The following is a 27,222-nucleotide window of genomic DNA, read 5'->3' as shown; positions in this document are numbered from 1 at the left end:
ATCAAGAAACCTGCAACTTTTATATCTTTTCGTCTTCAAACATTCTCATGGTGCTCACATTTAGTTTTTCAATGTATTGATCTAAATATCTTTATAAGTCGAACACTCCATGCTATAATACCATTCCATTTCCACCATAAATTAAACAACGATTCATTTCATATACTTCAAACTTAAGATATTAATATTTCTTCTAAACCTTGAGGTTTTTTCCAATTATTTTAATATTCTTTTGTCCTTCGTTCCTATTATTCCAACATATAGTTAGGCCCTTATTTGCCATTTACCTAAAATAGAAAATAAATTATTCTTTTCATAAAGGGTATACCTTGAACAAAGTCTTATCATTCTATTAAAATGCTTCCTACAAGAATTGTCCACGTCGAGCAAAATGGAGGAACGAACGGGGACTGCAAAATAACTATAGCAAGTGTGGGAGAAATATGAAACGATAAATGAAACTACTAAATTTTCTACAGCCGGTAAACCTTAAATCTCATCGACGCACCACCCAGAACGTTCCAGAATATTTTTACATAACATGAATGCGAAGTTGATAATAGGGAGGGGGGTTCAAGAGAGGTTTTTGGTGCCTGTGTCGTTGAACAAACGCAATGACAAAACAAGGGAATAATAAAAATCAGGGAAAGGCGGTTGGAGGCATTGTATATGATATTGTTGGCGAGGAAAGGGACCCCTTCTCCGCTTGGAGAACCTTCTTACTGGCCAGCTGTCCCCGAGTCCTCCGTTCCAACGTATCTATATAACGACCCTACGTTATTTCAATTGAGGGGTTTAATGTCAGGGCCTGGACAGAAATTGTTTTGCATATTCATTTCTACTTCCTCGTGTTCTAAATTCTCTGCGCTCTTGGAATCGAAAACGCGATCTTTGGGAGCCTCTTTTCAGTCCCGCGCCCCTCATTTTCTCGGCCTCCACGACGCAATTGATTCACAGCAAATTCAGGTTAGTCATTATCGCATTTTATTTTATATTTTCGTTTGCATTGGAATCGTGGATTGCCAAAATAAGCACGTCAATCGCTGTACAATCATGAAATCCTCAATGCTGTATTTAGCATGGACGAAAACGGAGAGAATAACGAACATATCTTGCTGTAATCTCTCAGGGATTCAACAACTGATATATTATGAAGGCTTTTAACTATATTAAAGTTATGTACTAGTCAACACTATAATTAGCGTTATAAGATTTAGTTATGACATTATTTCTAGCGAACTTAATGTGGCCATAGTATGCTTGTTTTTTCGTCTCACTCACAGCCTCATCAACTCTCTCGTATTTTGTTGATAATGAGCAAAGTATGTAACTGTACTGAGAATTGCCCGCTTTGGTTCTTTTAGCATCTTTTATTTCATATTGGGTTAATGTTTGAGGGTTTCAGTCCTTTGGAAGCTTAGTGTTGTTTTTGTGAAGGTTTAAAATATGAAGCATGCAATCCTTAATGTGTAGGAAATCCGTTTCTGAGCTTGCATTTTATCAGTAGCTTTAAGAATTTAAAAATTGGGAGTTTTGGAAACATGAGGCATGTCGTTGCAGATTACTATGCTGATGTGAAATTAGACGAGCTTCATTGCAGTAAAGGGTAGCTTGAATGCTCTGGTATTTTCATGTCGACATGGCCTTGAAAGCCGAATTCTTGTGTTTGTTTGGTAAATGATGTTTTTGCAACCTACCCGATTTTGCTTGGTTGGTTAGTGTACGAACAGCCAAAATAGTCTTGATTAGAGAGACTGCCTGGGGAGCTGCTTCAGTCACATGTTATGCCATATAACAGTTCTAGCTTTACTATAATGAATATAGTTGTTAGTTAATGGAGAAAAAGGCGATAGTATCCGCATATCCCAAATTTTATACATGGATATATAACATACAACTAAAATGCTATCATGGATTTGAATTCAAGCTGATTCCTTTTGCTTAGCGAAATTCTATTGTTCAAAGATTGTTGAAATGAGTCTTATTTAATAGCCCTATGTTGCCAACAAAAGGCCAATTCCCGATAGTAAATACTATTCGGACATCGAATGCAAGTCAGAATATCTGTAACCAAACGATTTGAAATCAATCCCGGTTTACATACAGTGTTGGATTTGTCTTATTACGACTCACAAACAAAGAAAAGAATTTTGAAAGTGGAAGAATCAGACAATAAGGCATTGTAGTCTCTAGTGGAAATAACTTAGTGATAGTAGTCTTCAGTTCAAATTAGTTGAGCACAATTTCAGATCATTATTTAAAAATCTATTGAGTCCAAAATTTTAGTCTAAATGAGCTTTAGCAAGGCTTACATATTACTCTCAGAATGGAAGGCTTTCACCAATTCTACCTTCCTTCATCATTGCTATTTCTTAAGAATTTGCTGAAGAAGTTTCTTCATCTTTATCTTACTTTTACATTGAATAACATATTCTTGCTTCTAGAACTTTAGTGTGTTCTGCAGGCGTGTTCTCCTGTAAGCTTTCTATCATTTAGTACTGAAGTTTTACAAAACAAACGCTGTGTGTGATTTTAACAGTCTGTATGTTTAAAGCATTTATTTGTCTAACCTACATAGCTCACACTCTCATTTGGAGGTGTCACAAAGTTTTTTTTTGCAACTTTCTTCTTATTGTGTCTTGTTTAAATATGTCATAAATGAAAAATTCAAATTACTTTGATGTTCAATTTATCAATTATAGTCAAATTTATTTTTTACTATTATTATCTTAAGTGATAGTTGCTTAGGACATTTTTTTCCTTGAATAATGGTAATTCAAATGTGAAATATTTGGGGGACTTGTGCTTTTGTTCTCAGAATTTTCATTTTTGAAAATTACTTAAAGAAAATATATTTTTAAGAGCTTAATCTCATCAAGGTTAAAATGATAATGATTGGAAGAGAAATAATTAGATTTATCTCCATGTTACAGTGCCTTCCTTGGGAAAAATTTCAATCAACATATTCCAAAACATATTTGGATAAGAACCTTTTATGAGTTGTTTTTATCCCCCTTTATTTCATACTAAAGGAGCTCTCTTTGTGATTTGCCACGATATATCAACAGTTTGAATGCCCGTGTACAAACTTTGTTGACCTTTAATTGCCATACTTCACCATAAATTATAATGATTCTTTACAAGCATAGTTGGGTATTTCATAGCATAACCTAGTATAGTCCTCCTCTAAACTAGTGTTGAAAGTAGGTCTTGACATGAGCACAGATTAGAGCAAGTTGACACTATTCAATCTCTCTTCATATTTCCATGCTGTTCATCGCATTGTATTTTCCATTAGTTTGCATTCTGGTCAGTGATTATTTCTTATTCATTTGTGGTACTTGCTTCTTATTTCTGTAAGATCTCCTTTTGGTTTTATCCATTTTCCCACGCCCTTTGTTTAAGCTTTGCCAACCTTGTAGTTTTTAGGTCATCATCTTTGTGTTTGTATGATAATGATTTGAGTTCTTTTACTTGGGTTAAAGTTGTCAAAACTTATATTTGCATCAGACAACTTTAGGGTGATAATGACATCTACAAGGTTCATCAATGATAGGTCTTTCATGGTAAACTATCTACTTGTTAATGGTGAAACTCTCCCTTGTATCCAACACTTGACCAAATAGATAGTGTTTTCTTAGTAAGGTTCTCAAATTTATGTTAACCCTATAGTCACTAGAAGACTGAAGTATAGGGACGCAACCATGTCCCCATCCTAGTATGATTGCTTATTGAAATGCAAAATTTTTAAATTTTAATAATATCCATAAATAGGCTATTTTGTACTTGAAGCTCTTGTATTATGTAACGTGGACTAGGTATGATAAATAAAAGGTTATTCTTCAACTTGTGGTGGAGACCCTCATGTAAATTGATCATTCTAGTAGCCATGGATTGTAATGTCCCCTTTTGGGAGGACCCTAGAATTTGCCCTAGAATCACAAATTCAATAAAAGAAAGAGATGAGATATGGTTAGAGATATATCTTTACAAATCCCGCAACCACAAGCAAGGATCCATAGTTATACATATGTACTTTTCAATCATTAGGGTTAGATGAGAACATGTAATTATCTCAAATCAATAAAATAGACCATATCTATATCACTACCTAGTATTCAATCACAATAGGGTTTGGAGGAGGAAGCGTGATAGGTCCGCCCAAAGCCATCCCCGCACTAAGCTTTAGAGTGAACACTCACCCTCTTGGCCCCTGTGGCAGGCACATTGGACATGCACTTGGGGTGGTCTACCCAGTGGGGTGCTTGTATTTGCTTTCCCTATTCATGCCTCATTCCTTTAAGTCAATAGTCAAGTATCGTAGGGTTGGGAGAGGAGATTGCAATAGTGGCCTTGTAATCCACCTATCTAAGCCTAAGAGCGGACACTCACCGTCTTGGCCCTAATGGCAGGCACATTGGTCATCCACTTGGGGTGGCCTATTTAGATGTCAATCTTATAACTGCTCCCCTTTCTTACATCTCCTTCTCTTTTATCTATATGATTGCTTGTGAGGTTACAAACAGATTCATGTTCAGCAAATGTATTTTGCATTAAACATATATTTAAGAGATTATATCATAAATGCTAACGTATAGTGCATAGGCTAAACATATACTACAAGGATAGTTATTAATGCTATTAGTTGTTGGTATAATAAATCTGGGTCTGATCTGTTACAGGTCTGATCCTGGTTCATATTTGCTGCTCACAATGATCTTTTCCCGATCCGAATTTGTGTTCTTTTATTGACTGCTGTAGATGCTTGAATCCCTGTTGATGCTAATGTTGGTTTGCCTTATACATTTCCTCAATTGGAATGAAGAGTCATGTCCTCTCCCAGAAACACAACTGTTCCCCAAAGCGGTGTCCTTTCATGCTATCCTGTGCCTCTTCCTTATATTGCTGATTTGTTAATATGCTCTAATTTTTCAAATTGCTGATTATGTGAAGGGTATTACCAATTCGAAGTCTCATTCCTTTGCTTGTCCTTTCCTTTGTTCGTTCATCTCCTCCTAGGAAAACATTTATTAACCAATATGCTGATTAATGGATCAAGCTGTTCTCTTCGAGAATTGTGAAGTCTTACGGAGTAAGACAATTTTCTGAATTTATTTAATTAGGATAGTGATGATGAAATGTGTTATGGCTGAGGTCATGACAGTGAAGAATGTAATCCTGACGGGGGCATGACAATCTGTCCTTCCCGAGATTGCTTGCCCTCAAGCAATGATGACTTAAATCTTGTTAACCAAATCTTTTTAATGCGATGGTCCCTAAACTAACCCTTCATTGTCATAGATAGCTCTTAACGGTAAAGCAAGAACTTATATATTAAGATGAGGATTAGAAGCATGACACACATCTATGACCTTAAATGCAATGTTCTTTTCTATATAAATTCGTATCTCATTTGGTTCACTCGTGTTATTCTCATTTTCTAGATCAACCAAACATAGAAAACATGCTGGAAATACATCAGGTATGAGCCAAACATGGAGCATACACATAAAGACGCAGAGCATACACATAATTACATGCAAGACACAAAGCATACACACAAATACACGTATTGTTATGCTGAACAATCTCTCATATTGTCTTGCCATTGTTATTTAGCCTAAGTTAATAGCTCCCTTCTCATTGACTAGAATACATCCATTGATTTATCTTTTTATCCTGTAGGTTGGCAGGATCAAGGCTCTAATACCAATTGTAATTTCCCCTTTTGGGAGGACCCTAAAATTTGCCCTCGAATCAAAAATTCAATAAACGCAAGAGATGATAAATGGTTAGAGATATATCTTTACCTTGATTTAAATCCTACAACCACAACCAATGATCTATGCATATGTACTTTTCAATAATTAGGGTTATATGAGAACATTTAATTATCTCAAATCAATAAAATAGATCATATCTATATTACTATCTAGTATTCAATCACAATAGGGTTTGGAGGAGGAAGCATGATTGGTCTGAAAAATAAATTGAATGAATGATTCAATAATAAGATGATTACATTGAACGATATACACACGTATATATAGAGGTTACAAGACGATGTTCTATAACTAGAACATAACGTTGAAGTAAAAGATTAAAGAGCTAAACGCTAAATTAAGCGTGAAAGCCAAATTAAGCTTAAAAGCTAAATAAAGCTTAAAAGCTAATTAACTAAAAAGCTAAATGAGTCGACAACTAAAAATAGAAGATGACCATTAAGAATAGAAGATGACCATTATAGAAGATATTAATATTATTTTAATACCCTCCCTAATGGTCATCGTACTCAATACCCTACAGAAAACACTGCAGGTGTTATCATCACACATGCAAAGAACACTTTGCTGCTACGGAGACCCTCCCAGGATCTGTAGAATGTAAATGACCAAGAGTACCAAAAGCCATCCAAGCGAATGTAGCCTTCACACGCGAATTAGAGATCTGGCACACACGAATTACTGAAGCCTGAAACAATGATTTTGAGGAAAAAACCAGCAAACCCTTTTGTAGAAGAGTACCAACTCCAAAACTGACTGCAAGATACCACGGTTGCAGATGTACGCCTTGGCAGGTGCGACCCAAACTGACTGCAACAAAGCTCGATTTTTGAGGAGAAAAATCGATCAAAACCAGAGAACTTCCGGAATCACAAATCCCACGCGAACTTCGCGTATTACAGATGATTTTTGAGGAAAAAATCGTAAAAACCAGCAAACAATTTTTGAAGAAAAAATCGTGAAAACCTAGAAATCCCACGCAAGCTTTTGCGGATGACAGAAAATAATTTTTAAGGAAAAAATTCTGAACCCTGAAATAGGAACCCTCGAAAAGAGAATTTACGATTTTGAGGAGAAAAGCGAAAAACCATGAAATCTGAGGGGTTACAAATCATCGTTTTTGTGGAAAAAAAAAGGGTAAAACCTAGATAGCTAAAATCTTACGCGAATATCACGGATTATAGATGAGATGATTTTTAAGGGAAATTATAAACCCTGCAAACAATTTTTGAGGAAAAAGTTGTGAAAACCCTGGGACCTGTAAGACGAGGTCTGGCCTAAATCAATCTGATAAAGCAACTATATTCAGATATCGTGAACATGCACTGTTTCCAAGTGTTGTGGTTGAGGCCACTGAACTTCTGACTGTGTTCCAACATGATGTTGGTCAAAGATGCCATCACGAAAATGGAGGTTGAACGAGGTCAACCTAGTGAAAGCATGAGACAGAAGAATTTGATTAAAAAATCAGAATACTAGCAGCTGCACAAAAAATTTGAAACCCTGGAGGAGAATTCTGACACGAATTCTAAGGCGCTAATTTCTGAAAAATAAATTGAATGAATGATTCAATAATCGGATCATTACATTGAACGATATACACACGTATATATAGAGGTTACAAGACGATGTTCTATAATTAGAACATAACGTTAAAGTAAAAGATTAAAGAGCTAAAAGCTAATTAACTAAAAAGAAAAAGCTAAATGTTAAATAAAGCTTAAAAGCTAATTAATTAAAAAAAAAAAGCTAAATGCTAAATAAAGCTTAAAAGCTAATTAACTAAAAAGCTAAATGACCATTAAACAAGGAACTAAATATAGGTGACTAAAATATAATTAAATATTCTAATACCCTCCCTTAATGGTCATGCTATCTATCACACCAAGTTGCACTCTAAATTTGAGAAACTTTATCGGGCTCAAGGACTTGGTGAGGATATCTGCAGTCTGATTTTCTGTAGGAATGTACTGCAGTATCATTGATCCATCTTCAACATGCTGGCGGATGAAATGACAATGAAGCTCCACATGCTTTGTCCGCTCATGGATTTTTGGCTAATTTTAGAACCCCTTGATTATCACAAAACAAGGGAGTAGGTCCTGGTTGAGACATTTGCATGTCTGTAAGCATCCTACGTAGCCAAATTGCTTCACATGCTGCCTTAACAGTTTCCTGATACTCTGCTTCGGTCGAGGAAAGAGCTATTGCCTGTTGCTTCTTGCTAGTCCATGTGACTGCACCTATACCCAAGCTGAAAACATACCCAGAAGTTGGTTCGAGAGGATCTAGTCGTAGGATTACCTGAGATTCAAACTCAGAATCATGGAGTTTGCGGAGCGTGTCAAGCTGGAAAGCAGCATAGGACTCCGTTTTCAGATAGAGACGCTTGGAGAGCATCCAAGGTCTTGCAACTCGTTCATGTAGACATCCGTGGTCCCATGAACACTCCATCAGTCACTGGATGCAGGTATTTTCTATTATTTGTTGATGATTTCAGCAGACGCATGTGGATTTATTTTCTTAAGCAGAAATCAGAGGTGTTCACCATGTTTCAAATGTTTAAGGCCTTAGTGGAAAAAGAGTCTAGCTATCAGATAGTCACTCTTCGGTCCGACAATGGAGGGGAATTTTGTTCTACAAAGTTCACCAACTTTTGTGCATCACATGGCATTAAGCATCAACTTACCACACCTTACACCCCACAACAGAATAGTGTTGTTGAGTGCAGGAACCGTATAGTCACTGAGATGGCTCGGTCTATGTTGGAGCATAGAAATGTTCCAAAACACTTTTGGGCGGAAGCGGTCTTCACTGCAGTCTACCTTCTGAACCGGTCTCCCACAAAGGCCATTAAGAAGATGACTCCAGAGGAAGCTTGGTCTGGCAGGAAGCCCAAAATTAGTCATTTGAAAGTTTTTGACTCTATAGCTTATGTTTGGATTCCAAATGCCACGCGCACCAAACTGGATCCAAAGAGTTAGAAATTGATGTTCATCGGCTACAGTGACAACCACAAGGCATATCGTCTGGTTGATATAGACACTAATCACCTCATATTTAGTCGAGATGTAGTATTTGATGAAGAAAACATAAGCTGTAGAGCCAAAAACTTTCAAATGACTGATTTTGGGCTTCCTGCCAGACCAAGCTTCCTCTGGAGTCATCTTCTTAACGACCTTTGTGGGAGACCGGTTCAAAAGGTAGACTGCAGTGAAGACCGCTTCCGCCCAAAAGTGTTTTGGAACATTTCTATGCTCCAACATAGACCGAGCCATCTCAGTGATTGTACGGTTCGTGCGCTCAACAACACCGTTCTGCTGTGGGGTGTAAGGTGTGGTAAGCTGATGCTTAATGCCATGTGATGCACAAAAGTTGGTGAACTTTGTAGAACAAAATTCCCCTCCATTGTCGGACCGAAGAGTGACTATCTGACAACTAGACTCTTTTTCCACTAAGGCCTTAAACGTTTGAAACATGGTGAACACCTCTGATTCTTGCTTAAGAAAATAAACCCACATGCGTCTGCTGAAATCATCAACAAATAATAGAAAATACCTGCATCCAGTGACTGATGGAGTGTTCATGGGACCACAGATGTCTGGATGAACGAGTTGCAAGACCTTGGATGCTCTCCAAGCATCTCCATCTGAAAACGGAGTCCTATGCTGCTTTGTAGCTTGACACGCTGCGCAAACTCCATGATTTTGAGTTTGAATCTCAGGTAATCCTACGACTAGATCCTCTCGAACCAACTGAGAGAGCTAGTGGACATTGAGATGCCCATATCGCTGATGCCAAAGAGTGCTGATGGAAGTACTCCTAGCTGCCATGGCGAGCTCCTGAGAACCAGTAGAATCAACAAGTCTATAAAGACCATGATCCTCAATACCAACTGCAACTGTAGTGCGAGTCTCCCTTGTTGGTTTTTTTGTGTAACTAGGATAGGAAAATAAATAGGATTCGGATTGCCTTAAGGCATCATCCGAATCCTTATAGGGTAGGGCCCTATCTATTGTATTTATATGTAATGTGTAAAACCATTAAGGGCTGGACCTAACATGTAAAGGGGCGCATCTCTAGGTCCAACGTGTGGACCTATCTCCAGCACACACATTTTGTGGCGTATAGTCTTATGTATTGATCATTTATGATGGGCTGGGCCCAAATGATTGTATTATTAAAAGGACTCATCCCTTCTCCAAACGTGTGGTCCTATATCTTATTTTAGCACATCTCTATGTAGCGTGGGCTCTTGTAACGTGGAAACTATATTGTTTAGGTCCCATGCTTATGGTGGCGTGTGGAACTAATATTATAGTGTTGGCCCCAAGGATGGATTGGGCTGACCCAAGATAGGGCTCACCTCTTGTATATATGCACAAGCATATCACTAGTCGTATATGCAATCAAGCAATCCGAATATTAGACAATCAATGTGAAGACCCTGTGCTCTGCAATAAAAGGTCAATGCGAATTCTGATCAAGGAATCAGCGAATTAGTTCTACCATCAGCATTTGCCATACATGCGATCTTGGACAGTGAATACATTGAAGAGGATAGCGAGTTCCTCTTGAAGGTCTACAAACACCATTAGGTCTGCAATCTTCAGTGAAGAACTACGAAGAGCTGGAAGCTGTATGCTGATGATATTCTTATATAAGAAAGAGATAAGTCTGCTATCTTCTACTGTTACATTGTGCCCTAGCCGGGTTACGACTGTAACTCTAATTCTGCCCTAGGTTGACAGTTATATCAGATAAGTAATCTGATCCTTATTGCCATTGTATTCTACAATTAATAAAAGGATCTAGATCTGATTTGTTGCTGGGTTTTTCCTCCAAGAGGGAGGTTTTCCCAGGGTATGTGTTGTGTCTTGTCTCTTTTGTATTCTTGCATTCACATTGTTCTCTGCAATCTGATCACACTAAAGTTAACATCCCTGTCAACAATGCGGCACTTGTGCAACCCGAAGACGACATCCAGCTGTGGTGAATGCTGCATAATCTGACTGACTGACAGTAAATTGAGCTTCATACCAGGTACAAAGTATACATTGAGGAATATTAAATCCCTCCCACTAGATGAAATCTGAACGTTGCCCTTGCCGACAACAGTATACTCTTCACCTCCACCAAAGATCACTGAATCAGTGAAAGGCATATACCCTGTAAACCAATCCCGACGATGTGTGAAATGTCGAGAGGCTCCAGAGTCAATGTACCAGGCTGATGATTGAACATCATCAGAGGAGGTTTGGGCCATGAACGCATAGAAGGCAGATTCCTTCTGATCAGGATGCGTGGCAGAATTGGCTTTCTGCTTGGACCCTCCCTGTTTGGATTGCTGGGATGCTATCAATTTCCGGCAATCTTTCACCAAATGGCCATATATATGACAGTAGGAACACTGTAAGCTCTTCTTTTTGGAAGACTGCTGAGGTTGACCTTGACCTTGTCCTTTCTGCTGGAAGGACGGAGCTTTACCCTTGTACTTATGCGAAGCCGAGGCTATGAAAGCCTGTTCAGTGGATGAACTAGCACTGCTTCCAAACTGCTGCTTCCATCGATCCTATTGGAGCAGCTTGTTGCAAAGATCAGGAAACTTCAAATCAACACTAGTAGAGGAGATATTGAGCGTATCAATGAAATGCTCGTAGGATCTGGGAAGGCTTTTCAGCGTGATCACTACCATATCCTCTTCCACCATGGTTCGGCCTATAGCTTCTAACTGATCACGGATGTCCTTGATCTTCGTAAGATGTGCCTGGATAGATGACTTCTCATCCATCATGATAGAAAACAACATATTCTTCAGAAAGAAAGCTCGGCTCTTGTCGGACGTTTCATGAAGATCCTTCAAAAGATCCTAGATCTCTTTTGCTGTTTTACCTGAAGGCACTTGTGGGAGTTGATCATCTGTGACGGAGAGTTTGATAAGCATGACAGCCTCTCGATTCTTCACATCATGTTTGTCTTGATCATCACCTGCTGTTGTAGGACGCGATTCCTTGCACAAAACAAGTTGATCAAGGCAACGATACTCAAAGATGGTAAGCATACGCTGTTTCTAGGTGTTGTAGTTGCGGCCGTTGAACTTCTGACTGTGTTCCAACATGATGTTGGTTAATGATGCCATCACGGAAATCGAGGTTGATCGAGGTCAACTAAGTGAAAGCAAGAGACAGAAGAATTTGATTTTAAAAACAATAGAATAGAAACAGTTGCTGAAAAAACTAAAACCTTATAGGAGAATTCTGGCACGAATTCCAAGGCACGAATTTCGAGGTTTGGAAGAAACCCAAAAATTAAAATTTTCTACACACTTAAAACAGCATAAATGGTGCCAAAAAAACAGCAAAAATCCCAACATCCACAAAAATAGCAGAAATTGTGAACTGTTTTTAAATTCCAAGGCAAATTTGCTAGCACAAAAATCGAGGCACGGAAAACGAGGCACCCAAAAAATCTGAGACCAACCCAAAAAAGCTCTCAAAAAACCCACCAAGAATCTGAAAACAGAATGTAGATCCAACGGCTCAAAAATCGAGGCATGGAAAACGATGCACTCAGAAAAATCTGTCGACGACCCAGTTGAGCTCTTGAAAAACTCACCAAGAATCTGCAACCAAAAATTTTTTTCGACTTGAACTGAAAGGTCAAAACCCTAGACGAAAATTGTAGAAACCCTAGGAAAATTTTCAATCTTAAAAAAAAACCTCCAGGTTGCAGGCTCGAAAATCTGTAGAACCCTAAAAAAAACATGAACCGCTGCCCAGCACAAAGGAATTCGCCCACGAACTTAAAACCCTCAAAAAACCTTCAAAAAAGCAAAATCGTTTTTTTATAAAAAAACAATAAAAAAAAATTTGGAAAATATTCTAGAAAGAAGGCCATTAATTTTTATTAAAAAATTCGCCAAACTTTAAAAAATCCCATCGATCCGCTCTGATACCATTAAAAATAAATTGAATGAATGATTCAATAATCGGGTCATTACATTGAACGATATACACACGTATATATAGAGGTTACAAGACGATGTTCTATAATTAGAACATAACGTTAAAGTAAAAGGTTAAAGAGCTAAAAGCTAAATAAAGCTTAAAAGCTAATTAACTAAAAAGAAAAAGCTAAATGCTAAATAAGCTTAAAAGCTAATTAATTAAAAAGAAAAAGCTAAATGCTAAATAAAGCTTAAAAGCTAATTAACTAAAAAGTTAAATGACCATTAAACAAGGAACTAAATATAGGTGACTAAAATATAATTAAATATTCTAATAATTTCGAGGTTTGGAAGAAACCCAGAAATTAAAATTTTTTGCAAACTTAAAACCTGAAATTTTTCCTGAAAAATAATCAGAAAAAAATAATAATTTGTAGAAAATAAAAAAATACCTCTGATTTTTTTGTAAAAAAAGCAAAAAAATTGACAATTTTTTTCCCCAAAAAAACGCGAAAAAAATAAATAGGGGTAGAAACCCTAGGTCGGATGTACAACGTAAACAGCACCCAGAAGACATCGAAATTCCTGACGTCCACAGAATTAGCAGAAATCGTTGATTGTTTTAAATTCCAAGGCAAATTCTTTGGCACAAAATTCAAGGCATGGAAAACGAGGCACCCAGAAAAATTTGAGACCAACCCACAAAAGCTTTCGAAAAACCCACCAAGAGTCTGAAATCAAAATGCAGATCTGACGGCTCAAAAATTGAGGCACGAAAAACGATGCATTCAAAAAAATATGATGACGACCTAGTTGAGGTCTTGAAAAACCCACCAAGAATCTGCAACCAGAATAAAATTTCGACTTGAACTGAAGGGTCAAAACCTTAGTAAAAAATTACAGAAACTCTAAGAAAATTTTCAATCTGAAAAAGAAAACCTCCAGGTTGCAAGCCCAAAAATCTCTAAAACCGTAAAAAAACATGAACTGCTGCCTAGCACAAAGAAATTCGCCCACGAACCAGAAACCCTCAAAAAGCCTTAAAAAAAGCAAAATCGTTTTTTATAAAAAAACAATTTAAAAAAATTTGGAAAATATTCCAGAAAGAAGGTCATGAATTTTTATTAAAAAATTCGCCAAACTTTAAAGAATCCCATCGACCCGCTTTGATACCATGAAAAATAAATTGAATGAATGATTCAATAATTGAATGATTACATTGAACGATATACACACGTATATATAGAGGTTACAAGACTATGTTCTATTATCAGAACATAACGTTGAAGTAAAAGATTAAAGAGCTAACCGCTAAATTAAGCATGAAAGCTAAATTAAGCGTGAAAGCCAAATTAAGCTTAAAAGCTGAATAAAGCTTAAAAGCTAATTAACTAAAAAGAAAAAGTTAAATGCTAAATAAAGCTTAAAAGCTAATTAACTAAAAAGCTAAATGAGTCGACAACTAAAAATAGAAGATGACCACTAAGAATAGAAGATGACCATTATAGAAGATATTAATATTATTTTAACATGGTCCGCCCGAAGCCATCCCCGCACTAAGCCCAAGAGCTGACACTCACCCTCTTGGCTCCAGTGGCAAGCACATTGGACATCCACTCCGGATGGTCTTCCTAGTGTATTGTTTGTATTTGTTTTCCCTTTTCATGCCTCATCCCTTTTAAGTCAACAATCAATCATCGTAGGGTTGGGAGAGGAGATTGCAATAAGGGGCCTTGCAATCCACCTGTCTAAGCCCAAGAGTGGACACTCACCCTCTTGGCCCCAGTGGTAGGCACATTGGACATCCACTCAGGGTGGCCTACTTAGATGGCGATCTTATAATTGCTCACTTTCCTTAAACCCCCTTCCCTTCCCTATATGATTGCTTGTGAGTTTACAAATAGAATGTTCATGCAAATGTATTTTACACTCAACATATATATATAGTTTATATCATAAATTCTAACTTATATAGTGCATATGCTAAACATATACCACAAACATAGTTATTAATGCCATTAGTTGTTTGGTATAATAAATCTGGATCTGATCTATCACAGGTCTGATCCTGGTTCGTATTTGCTGCTCACAATGATCTTTTCGCGATCTCAGTTTGTGTTCTTTTATTGACTGCTGTAGATGCTTGAATCCCTGTTGATGCCAATATTGGCTTGCCTTATATACTTCCTCAATTGGAATGAAGAGTCATGCCCTCTCCTAGAAACACAACCGTTCCCCGAAGCTGTGTCCTTTCATGCTGTAATGTCCCCACTTTGAAATATAATTTAATAATTAATAATAATAATAAAATTAAAATACAAAAGAATAAGAATAAAAATAAAAATAAAATTAAAATATAAAAGAATATAATTAAAATTTGATTAAAGTTAATGAATGGTCAAAAGGCATGAAATGATAAGCTGTGACTCCCCCAAATATGAGGTATAAAAGCAAGGGGAGAACTCATTTGAAGAGGGGATAATTTGGGAATCAGAAGTGCAGATCTGATTTAAATAAGAAGTGCAGATCTGATCATGAAAGGTTGTTTCCCTTTCAAAGGGCAGAAATAATGAAGAGTTGCACTCTTTCAAAGGGTGCTAATGGTGAAAGGGTCTGTCTCTTGCCGAAGGGCATACATGATGAGATATAAAGGAAAGGAATCAAAAGCATCCAGTGATGTCACCATGGATCAGATCAGATCAGAACTGTTATTAAGTTACAGGCAGTAACATCCTTGTTCTTGGTGGTATGTATGGGGATGTGCTTAATATGTATGCTTAATATATGAAGCTTGATAATGTTCTTATGCAGAATTTAATAGTAATATTAATATAGACTGCAATATGTATGACAGTTATACTTAATTTCATATACATTCATGGTACAACAAGATATTGACATATTTGCAGTCCCAAGTTCTTAACCAGTTCTAATTCCTTTTTCTTGAGGAGTGGTGTGATGCTCTTAGGGAGGGGCGGAGTAAAACTATCTCATGATAGATGAGCCCCAAGGGTGAAAGAACTCATGATCCTGAAATCTGGGCTGTGGGCCCCAAAGGTGAATGGACTGAAGTTCTGGGAATCTGGGCTGCATTAGGTAGATGGTATCATCGCGCCCTAGACAAACAAGTCTCCCATCCAGGATTAGAAATTAGAAGGGGATTAAGATTAGGCCTGAATAAGGACAATACCTAACTGTTCAATGAGCAACCCTAGTCATTAATTCATAATTACTGTGACATGGTAGGTAGTAATGTATGTTTCCCTTTGGGAAATTGACAGCCTATAAATAGGGGACATTACACATGCTATCCCGTGCCTCTTCCTTATATTGCTGATTTGGTAATATGCTCAAATTATTCAAATTGCTGATTATGTGAAGGGTATTACCAATTTGAAGTCTCATTCCTTTGCTCATTCTTTCCTTTGTTCGTTCCTCTCCTCCCAGGCAAACGATCATAAACCAATATGCTGATTAGTGGATCAGGCCGTTCTCTTCAAAAATTGTGAAGTCTTACAGAGTAGGACAATTTTCTGAATTTTTATTTAATTAAGATAGTGACGATGAATGTGTTATGGCTGGGGTCATGACAGTGAAGAATGCAATCCTGATGGGGGCATGACATGGATCAGTAAGTTCATTGAAATTACTATTCAGTTATTATGGTTATATAGTAGCTAGATTTGGAAGTTAACCCCCTTCGTTATAAACAGGTGCATAGCATCTTCTATGTCATCAATATTATTTTATTATCAATAAAGCCAAAAGTGATATTCTCACATCTTTTAGACAAGTATTTCCTCCACCATATAATTGGGTTGTCGGTACCCCCATTTTTCTTAAATTTGCATATTTATGCTTGCTATTGCTATAGGTACGCTACAAGTACGTGCATCATTTGGTGATTTTATATGCATATCAATATTTAAAATAGATGTATCTTTGATTCATTTACTCCCTTACCCTAATTTGAAATGGCATCCCGACTTTTGAGCTGTTCTTCTACTTCTCCAAGTGACTCTGGTTATGCCCTTTCGTAAATCTGTGCTTCTGAGGCACAGGACTGGTTGCAAGTATAAAGCCTTCTATTCTGCATTCAATTCTTATGTCAATTATTGGTATAATACCTTTAGTCTAACAAATAAATTTTCATCGTAATTCAAAAGGTTTGTGGAGCCAGAAATCCTAGTAACATATCCATCTAATTTGTAAAGGAAAGAACTTTTCAGGTTGGGACATATTTATCTGTTACTAGATATTTTTGTAAGCAACTTTGGCACTTTCCTATTTGAAAATTTCTTTTATATATAATTTGTTTATTGACCATGCTAATTGTATTATTCAAATTTGGAATTTCTCTGTGATATTGAATTTGTTTGTTGACTATGGGAATTAACACATGCATATAGTGTAAGTACAGGCAGTGGTCTACATCATGAGGCCTAAATCCTTTAACTTTTTAAGATGCTTAGGTTGATTACCTGTCAGTGCAAATTTTTTGTCACTTCAATTAGTTGCTACTTGTACACATGTATGAAATACATATCTTATCTTCCATGTTCTTGATTCTATCTCTTTTCAAGATTCTAACGTGTCTCTATATTTTTTCTATCTTATTCTTGTCTCACCTGGTGCAATAACACAATCAATTAGTGTGGCCCAATGGCTGTGGAAATCCATTTGATTGGATGTTTATTTATGTTATCAATTTATATATTTATGAAATATTTTGTGGTACTAAATCGTAGATTTTTTCATTTTGTCAGTTTACTATTTTTCCTTCCAGAATTTTGGAGTAGGTTACTAATATTCATAGCATTGCATGAGGAGAAGAAAAGGAGAAAAAAGTAACCTTACAGTGAATTCTGTGTGCAGGGAAGAGGGGGCATGAAAAATCTTCAATGGAAACAGAAGCCAAAGGCTAATACACAGATTTATATCAATAATTCCATCAACAATGTGGAGAATTTAATTGATTCAAAATCTTCAGAGATGAAGGGTACTGTCAGAAGCATACCATCTAGTGTATCTCAGGATAAATTTCGTGAAGGTTCAGCTGGGCAAGCTTCATCAGCTAATGTTTCTGCTGATGTATCAGTTGTTGGTAAAGTTCAGCCAGTATGGAGAGTCATCCCAGTAGAGTCTTCTAACAGTAGCGTGAATTCCCTTGATTCAAAAGCTGCAAACTTGGGAAAAATTGGTGTTAGACCATCTGGTGGGACTGTAGATGGTGGTAGGGCTGGTACATCTGGCAGTTTGAATTCAAATGAAATCTCTGGGTCTGATTTTGGAAACCTTGCTTCTAGAAAAAGTGTATCTGGGCAGAAGTCTCTTTGGGTTGCAAAGGGCCATGCAACTCAAAGTGGCATCAATAATTTAGAACAAGTTGAATCACCTGTGGCAGCTTCTGGTGAAAGCCCAAGTGTGGCAGGGCCATCATCTTCAACCTTGAAAGCACAGGATTTGGCGACTGTTTCAAAAAGTAATCATACAATTGAGGAAGAGCAGCCAGTTAAAGGACTTATTGGAGGAGATTTTGTAGTAGACAATTGTGCATTTGCTCGTTCACAGATTCAGGCTACATTCTATCCTAAATTTGAGAATGAGAAGTCTGACCAAGAGGTACATTTGCTATTCTATTTTATTAGTCTCTTAAATAAGGTTAATGGTGAAAATTGTCATAATTGTTTGAACTTTAATGTGACATTTCATGTTTTTTTTTTAAAGACGTAAAAAGTGATGCCTCATGTTGGAATGAAGGTTTCGTTCATTGGGAAGTCATATACAAGCCTGAACCATTAGTAAATAATATGTATGTGTTTCAATTTGAAAATTTGAAAATTTGATCTCGCTAGTAGCTCAATTGTCAGAAAACATTAACAGGTTCAACGTAAACAAATCCTTTGCTTCCATCAGGAGTTAGAGCCGATATGACTATGAAATAGAGTGTCTTAAATGTTGGTGGCCTTATTTGCTTTGGTGTCCAACTTGTTTTCCTAATGAAAGCATGGAATAACCTGAAAATAATATATGAAATCCAAAACAGTCCTTATCAAATGCAATTATTGATTAACAAAGATTTTAACTTTTCTGAGCTTTGCCTTGCCCCTTATTGATCAGGCTGCGGGGATTAAACATATCCTTCCTAGGTTTCTGCCTACATATTTAAGATTTAGGAATTACTTTTCTATAAATGGTAGAAAGAAGAAAGAATGAAATATTAGTAATGTCCACAAGTGACCAAAAGTAGGTCAATGGGGCTCAAGAGTACATCAGCATGTAATAGAAAGTTCTAGGTAGAGAAATTCTAGAGGGGTCCAAAAGAGGGAAGAAACTAAAATAAGAGTACAAAACCGCTGTGGACCTTTTAACACATGTGAAGAAACAAGTACAAAGAGTCAAGTAGGCGAGAATACAGCTGTGGACCTCTAACAAATGTGGTCAAGAAACCAATACAAATAGCCAAGTAGGGTGAACAAGAACCTTAGAGAACAAATGCTGAGGAGTACTGGAAAGATAGAAGACAAGTCATTGAATGTATTTGTCCAGGCTAAGAAATGAGTAGTCGTTGGTGACATCATCGATCCTTGTGAAAAGAACAATACAAGATTTGATAGTGCTCATTGGTGATTATCTAAGGTCAAGAGGCCGAGTTGGGGGATTCTAAGAAGACGTAAGGCACTCCCTCAAGTCGCATTAAACTCCCATGGTTATGAAAATGCTTCTAATATGTGTTCTTCCTTGTGCCTAGGGGTGGCTGGAGAGAAGTAGATCAATTTCATGAAGGAGGAGCCAATTGCATTGCCAAAATGAAATAGAATCACATTGTTGATAGGGAATGTGCTGGGGCATTTACGTTTTAGTTTGCTCTACAATATTATTTTCTTAATGCTTAGAGAAGAATTTATGTCAGAAGATGCAAGTCAAAAAGCATAAAGAGGATTTAATGCATTGTATGAACATGAGTGTGTCAAAAGTTTTGTAGCGGCACAAAATATTTTAAAGGATAATCTGAAAGCTGTATTTGAGTAACATTTTATCTTAAGATATAATTTTGTTTAGTGTACTTACCATTTTTTTGATGAATGTCTTATGTTACTTGTATAATAAGAGTATATTACACATTCACAAAAAAATGGATAGAAGAAGTCACACCCCAAAGGACAAATGGGGCAAAGCTTGAATTGACAAACCAAAGAGATGAAACAAAACTGCTAAGTGGCAATTGGTATACTACTAGGGGCTGGAGGGGGTCATGGTCATCCAATTTTCTCCATACATTAGTTGGGTTTGGGCCATCAAGAAGAGGGTTCCAGCCAATAATCACACCCTCTTCATTTTCTTCCTTTGCAGGTGGTTGAGTATCACGAATAGGAGAAATGACCAATGTAAGTTGAAGGAACTTCCTAGAGCCCAATCATTTAGAAGCCCTTTAGGCATGAGGCTGAGAAGAGGTTGAAGTTGGGAGAGAGGGCTGAGACTCACCACGAGTAGATTGATCCTTGGCTCTTCTTGAAGAGGAATGGGATCATGACCTCCCTAATAATTTTGGTTGTCCATGTCAACATCCACAAGGAAGAGATTGGCCCCTACTGGAAGCTAGAGTTGATGGAATGTTAGCAATCGTACACAAGGTATCACCCTAGTTATTTAAAAGCACTCATAGATGTGTTATCTAAAATACAACTTTGTTTGCTTGCACCTAAATTTGCATAACAACATTGGAACAAATCAGAGTCTTAGTAACAAGTGAAAAGTGGTTGTCAACAAAACAACCAGAAATTATGGTAGAACTTTTGTTTTTTTCCAAACTCTTAAGAGTTTCCACCCTAAAAGCATGTCAAATTTGGGCGAATTTAGTAGATATTTTTGGCCAATCTTCCAATAAAACCACGTCATGAGAAGTCATGAATTGTACTGTCCCCACTTTGAAAAAATAATTTAATAATAAATAATAATAATAAAATTAAGATACAAAAGAATAAAAAAAAATTAAAATAAAAATATAAATGAATATAATTAAATATAACTAAAATTTGATTAAAGTTAATGAATGGTCAAAAGGCATGAAATGATAAGTTGTGACTCCCCAAAATATGAGGTATAAGAGAGAGAAGAGAACTCATTTGAAGGGGGGATAATTTGGGAATCACAAGTGCAGGTCTGATTTAAATAAGTGCAGATCTGATTGTAAAAGGTTGTGTCCCTTTCAAAGGGTAGAAATAATGAAGAGCTGCACTCTTTCAAAGGGTGCTAATGGTGAAAGGGTGTGTCTCTTGCCAAGGGGCATACATGATGAAAAGGTGCGACCTATCCTTCACATTGAGAGATATAAAGGAAAGTTATCAAAAGCATCCAGGGACATCACCATTGATCATATCAGATCAGAACTGTTATTAAGTTACAGGTAGTAACATCCTTGTTCTTGGTGGTATGCATGGGGATGTGCTTAATATATGACGGCTGATAATGTTCTTATGCATAATTTAATAGTAATATTAATATAGACTGTAATATGTATGACAATGTAATAATGCCTTTCTATCACTAACTGTTCATATGACGATTAAGTAAATTATATGATGGAGTCTGTAATACCTTTCAATCTCACCATCCAATTATGTAGGGAGAATAAAAGGAAGGAAGAGCACTAGGGTCCAACAGATACACCAACCCCGAGTGTGGGCCAAGAGGCCATGTTGACAAGGTCCTTGGTGCTCTCGGGCTTGTTGGAGAGAGATAGACTTGAGGCACCTTGTGTGATTCTCCTTGAGCTCCATGATGGGGACAGGTGTAGGGAGAGAAAGGGTTGTTGAATCCTTCATATAAATTGGGCATTATATAAAGAATGTTGAATATATGATCTAGCATAGCATAATGGAAATGTTGACTAACCTATTGTGCAGGGTCCAGACTAAGCTTAGTTGATAATAGTTTCCCTCTATTGTATTTACTATGCACTAAAATTGTGATTCTAGGTCAGAATATAAGAGGGTCCCATTAGGGGACATTACATGAATCTAATTCCAAACTTCTTGAGATTTGGGAGAAACCTAAAAAGGTTACTTTAGAGTCCCATGTTGTCCACAAAGTGGGTAACAAGGGTTGAAAACTTCTAGATTAATTAATTTGGTACCAATGGGAAGGCTTTGATAAAGAATGCACTAGGAAAAATTAGTAAGCTTTGGTTCAAGAATAGTTAATCAAACAGTTTGAAATTTGCATTGCCAAGACCCTAGAGTAGTTCAATTTAGACACCATGTGAAGATGTGGAGAAGGCTAGGCATAAAATGTGTAGAGTTTGTAGTTCCAAAATGTCGGTTTTGGGTACCGTTCTGTAATATCCCACTAATTTTTTTTTTTGATTTTCAGGCCAATAACAATTCATCCACAACAAATAACCCGTTAAGGTTAGAGGAATAAGAAAAACAACTGAAAGGGAACCCTTCCACCTTTTGTTCACCGAGAGCCCAGACTGGGAGGGTGAGAGCATACGGTGTTCCGGGGATCGTCAACATCAATAAACAAACTGAAAATTACAATGCATGGGCGGCAAGCCAGCCCCTTCTGCTTATCCAGCAGGATAGAAACTGAACATCTTGGCGGTAAACCGACCAAGGGAAAATTACAAGAAATTGAAGTTCAATCACTCTACCGCGTATTTCAGCAGGAGGACATTACATTAACAATCACTCTACCGCATATTTCAGCGGGAGGACCAAAACATTGAACTTTATCACTCGACCACTAATTCAGCGGGAGGACATTACATTAAAACATCACTCTACCGCATATTTCAGCGGGAGGACTATTTATCAAAGAAAACTGAATTACAAAACTGAGAAGGCGGCAAGCCAACCTCTTCCACTTATGCAATGGGAATTACAAATAAAAGCAGATAGAATGGGATGCTCAGTACTACTGAGACAATCCTTACAATATGGAGATGACATGAGAAGATTAACTGCAGATTTCTACACAATACTGTAATTTTCTGTTACACTGCTCTGCAGGCTGAAAGTACAGTTCCAGCAGCCCATGAAAACATGAAAATACTCATAACTCACTCAATTTTTACCCGAATTGATTCAAATCAAGTCCAATCCCACCATACATCCAATACAATGACAACCAATCACAGCCACACCCCAAACAACCCTCTTTTTATTTTGCACGCATCCCAATGCAACCCAAAAAACCCACGCCTAGACTAGGAATTTCGATTTTGCATAATTAAATCAATACTCAAACAAATGTGCTAAAAACTTACAAACTTGTTTGCCAGTGCTGGGAAGGAAGATAGGAATAATACCCATAACTATCAGACGCTCCAGCAGAGAGATGTGAGCAAAAATGTGTTTCAGCCACAGGCAAAACCAGCAAGTCCAGAATTGTTGCAACACCAAGATGTCTATGGCAAAGCTCTGAAAATGATAGAAGAATACAAGGCACAGCTAGGTACTGTATTTCAAGTACGAAACCGGGTAGCACTAGGGAGACGCACTCCGAAGCCTCAAGTTCTGTCGCCAATCCGGCAGCATAACATCACTGATTTTCAAGATACCAAAATGAGAGCCCAAGTCACTTATTTATAACTTTTTGCCAACCAAATTCAAATTCAAATGCACTCCAAATATGCCCAAACCAAATGCAATTCCATTTCATCCACATTTAGCATTGCATTTCATTTCATTTCCTTGCACAAGTTCGCCCTTTTTAATAAATATAAGTGTCATAAAATAAAGTGTAAAGTGGGCGCCCAACTATGACTTCCAAATAGAAAATATTACTAAGGCAATATACTTAGAAAATCGCCCATTTGCCTTGAGTTATAATTTACTTATTAACACCATGACGACCCAATTTTCGCCCAAATAGACTTAGGATAAAATTAATATTTTCTCCCTTCCTAAGTCGTCCATCCATAAAATAATCAATTATTAATACCTCATGCCTAAGGTATAATATATATTAAAATGCCTTCTCCTCAAATATTGATTATTGCCAAATTGAGCCGGAGACTGAAGTGCTGGAAATCACCAAAACTGAACTGAGTTGGGGCTCTGAACTGAACTGCCAAAAATAGTCATCTGAGCTGAGCTGTAGAATCCCTGCCAAGAATAGCACCAAAAAATGCTGGAAGACCAACTGCTCAAACTGACCTGCCAAAAATAGCCATCTGAACAGGCTAGCTGACATCTTGCTAAAAATAGAACTGCTAAAAATAGTACTTACTAAAAATAGCATCTTGCTAAAAATAGTAAGTGTTTCCAAAGTGATTTTAACCACATTCTGAGCAGTTGTCGCACTTACTAAAAATAGTAAGTCAGGAAAAGGTCACTCGATGCAGATGCATGTCGAACCATCTTGAAGCTCTCTGAAAACCCAGAAGGAATCCGGAATCCAAACTGTCAAACTCCCACATATATGCCCTGAAAACACAAAAGAATCCTCCTATAAAATAGGAAACCCTAATTCTCCTTTCCAAATAGCCTACGAGTCTCTGGAATAGGCCAATGGACCACTGAATGCACATCACTGAGAAGGGGACATTACACGTTCCAATCTTTAACTAAGGTTTGAAACTTCAAACCCTAATATATGAAGCATATTTGTTGTACACATACGAAAATTCAGTATTGTTTCAAGTTTATAAATTGAAATCTTCATTTACCTACTCTTGATATGTTTATATTTGTTGTACGCATACAAAATTTTTGTACTGTGTCAAGCTTATAAACTGATCTACCCTTGATATGTTTAGAATCCTATATTCTTGGTTCTTTTTGATAACTCCTACAAGATCATAAACTCAAGCACTTGGAGAGATGAGTGCGTCATTGGAAAAGGAATGAAAGATGCACATGTAAAGAATAATCACATTTTTAAGTAGTTCATGATGCTTTATTGTCAAGCCAGAGGATTGGCATGCTTTGATCTAGCACATACCAAAACAAAGGATGACACAAGGTAGTTCACAGGCATGTGAAGGGATTGCAGGCATATCAAAGAAAAGAAAGTTGTGAATTTTTGCAGTGTAATTGCATACTCTTAGGCTTTGGGACACATCAAAGCGAAGAAAGAGGTAGTAAGTATAAAATAAAAGGTGCATATGGAGGAAGAAATTTGCATTTAAGATGATGGGTGCTTCATAAACAATCCTATTCAAAGCCAAACACCTATGGAATTAGGGATGTGTACTAGCAAGAAGAACAAATAATATTTGAAGATTTTGAAGATAGAGTTAGGTGCACATCAAAACAAAGATTGATAGGGAGGTTGCTAAAAAGATGAAACAAAACAGTAAATATGTGTGAGGTGAATGTAAGGTGCCTCAAAACAAGGTTATAGTGCTAGAATAAAGCAAAAAAGCACATGCAAGAACTTTCTTTAACAATTTTTTTTGTTTGTTTTTGTTTTAGAGTAATGGGCATTAGGACAAAGGTGCATATTGCACTAAAGGTGTGTTGACGTGGATAAAGTCGCATCGCAACAACTCTATCCGGCCAACACAGAATAGAATGATCTCGCTGAGTATCCTATCCTCTCTTGTATAAGGAAGCCCTAATGCTGTTTTTTAATTGATCAAAGGGGACAACCTCAAGGTTCCAAATGTTAGTTCTTGACTGCGGGATAACTCAACGTTTGATGTGTTTTGCTGGGAGAACAAGGGGTCTTACGTTTTGCAACAAGCTGGTTTGCTGCGATTCTCAGACTGCGAAATAAAAAGCAAAGAGAAGGGTTTAGGAAACCTAAGATTACCCAGGTTGGTATGCGGGTAGACAGATTCAACATAACCAATCCCTGCTTGGCCAGAATGGCTCACAACCTCGTAGGAATGGTGCAATCTTCAAGGGACTTGGAAGATTTTCAGACTGCAAGAGCATGGCTAAGCACCCAATTTTGGCGCAGCTCAAACGAACACCTGCAATTGAACTAAGCACGATTCAAAGGCTCAGGTTAACCATATAGAAGGATACACAATCAGTATATCCTCAATGGTATGAGCCTGAATCCATCAGATACGTGCACACCCAAAACAAAAAGATCTATCTAAAATTCTGAAAGAAACAATGCAAACAGAAGAAAACAAAGACAATAAACACCATTCTTCAATGTTCATATATTTGCTTCAACTGCCATTACAACAATTTCTGCAGCATCTCTATGCTTATGCTACCACTAAAATCTAACCTATTCTAGCTGAAATCTAACAGCCTAACTAGAGTCTAACTATCTAACAAAAATCTCTAACCTTTTACAAAAGAAAGGCCTCTGCCTTTATAGATTTACAATTTGAATTGGAGGCCAGGATGGACTGCATCCAAGGGTCCTGATTTATCCCACAAAATAAGGCTACCCATACCCACTTAATTCTTAGTTATCCTCTCAACCACTATCTCAACTACCTACAACTGTTTGGTTTCAATTTAGGTCTATCCGGTAGTTGAACATAGCTGACCCGTGTCTCCTTGTTTTAAAATATCTTAGGTGGGGCCCACAGGCAACCTTTTACAATAAAACAGTTTCAGTCTCTTAAATTGAATTTCTAGAATTAAATCCAGTTGTGTATCCTTCTGGGAATGCGCATACTTGCTGCATTCTAAATGTTCTTTGGTCTTTGGTTTCGGTGGTGGACTTCAGCTCGTGGTTCAGGTAGTGGTGCACATCCCAATGCTTCATCGCTTTGATCCTGTGCTGCATCTTTTTCTCCTCCAGCTTCCAGCGCGTGGCTTTGATCGCGATCCTTCTTCGTTTTGCGTTTCAAGCTTTCTCCTGGTTCTTTGCGATGACGTCCTGCAAACAATCAATTTTACTTTAATAAACCAATTTGAAAAATTAATTAAATTAATTTGACAAACATTAAATTTTATGCGAGGTCAGGCTTTGGTTTGGCGAAGTTCGGGTTTGAGAAGCTCTTTTTGAGATGTATCTTTTAAATGTCCCTCTTCGAACATGAAATCTGATCCTTCATCTTGATTCACTCTCTCCAACTTAGACAAAATTCAGGCCTTCCACATGTTTTAAATGATTTTAGCTTTCCATTTTAACATCACCCTGGTGAAATTTCGTGTGATTTTACCTGTAAATCACCTAAGTCTTAGAATTTAGGGTAAAGTGGGGTTTTTTAGAGATATACTTTTTAGGTTATAACCCCCCTTTTGGCAATTTCGGGTTCAACAGGTGAAATGAGAGATGTTTACGAAATGTCTTTGCCTTCACTTTCAACCGACTTTGACAATTTTGGCTCATTGGCTTATTTTGTGAATTTAATGAATTTCGGCTTTAGAGCTATTTGCCAACTTTGAGTTCTCATTTTGGCCTTCCCTCAAAATGAGTTAAAATGCCGACTTTCTTCAATTTCGGCTTATTAGCCGGTTTTGTGAGATTGCTTATTTTTTAGTTTTTCGGCCTCAAGAGCAATTTTACATGATTCGAACTCTTGTGAACTCAGCTTGTTCAGAAGAAATGTGCGATTTGAACCTAACGCTT

General features: G+C 37.2%; 1 protein-coding gene across 1 annotated transcript in view; it reads left to right on the top strand.

Moving 5' to 3' along the window:
* The first annotated feature begins 365 nt into the window (after positions 1-365).
* LOC131034450 (tRNA ligase 1) overlaps positions 366-27,222 on the top strand; it is a 247,865-nt gene continuing 221,008 nt past the window's right edge. Inside the window, exons 1-2 of the mRNA XM_057965948.2 lie at positions 366-966; positions 17,605-18,351. Of these exons, the coding sequence (XP_057821931.1) occupies positions 670-966; positions 17,605-18,351 (1,044 nt within the window). The 5' untranslated portion in view covers positions 366-669. The remainder of the gene's footprint in view (positions 967-17,604; positions 18,352-27,222) is intronic.

The sequence above is a fragment of the Cryptomeria japonica genome, chromosome 5 (genome assembly GCF_030272615.1).
Source record: "Cryptomeria japonica chromosome 5, Sugi_1.0, whole genome shotgun sequence".
Lineage (NCBI taxonomy): Eukaryota > Viridiplantae > Streptophyta > Pinopsida > Cupressales > Cupressaceae > Cryptomeria > Cryptomeria japonica.
This window is presented reverse-complemented; position numbering and strand designations above follow the sequence as displayed.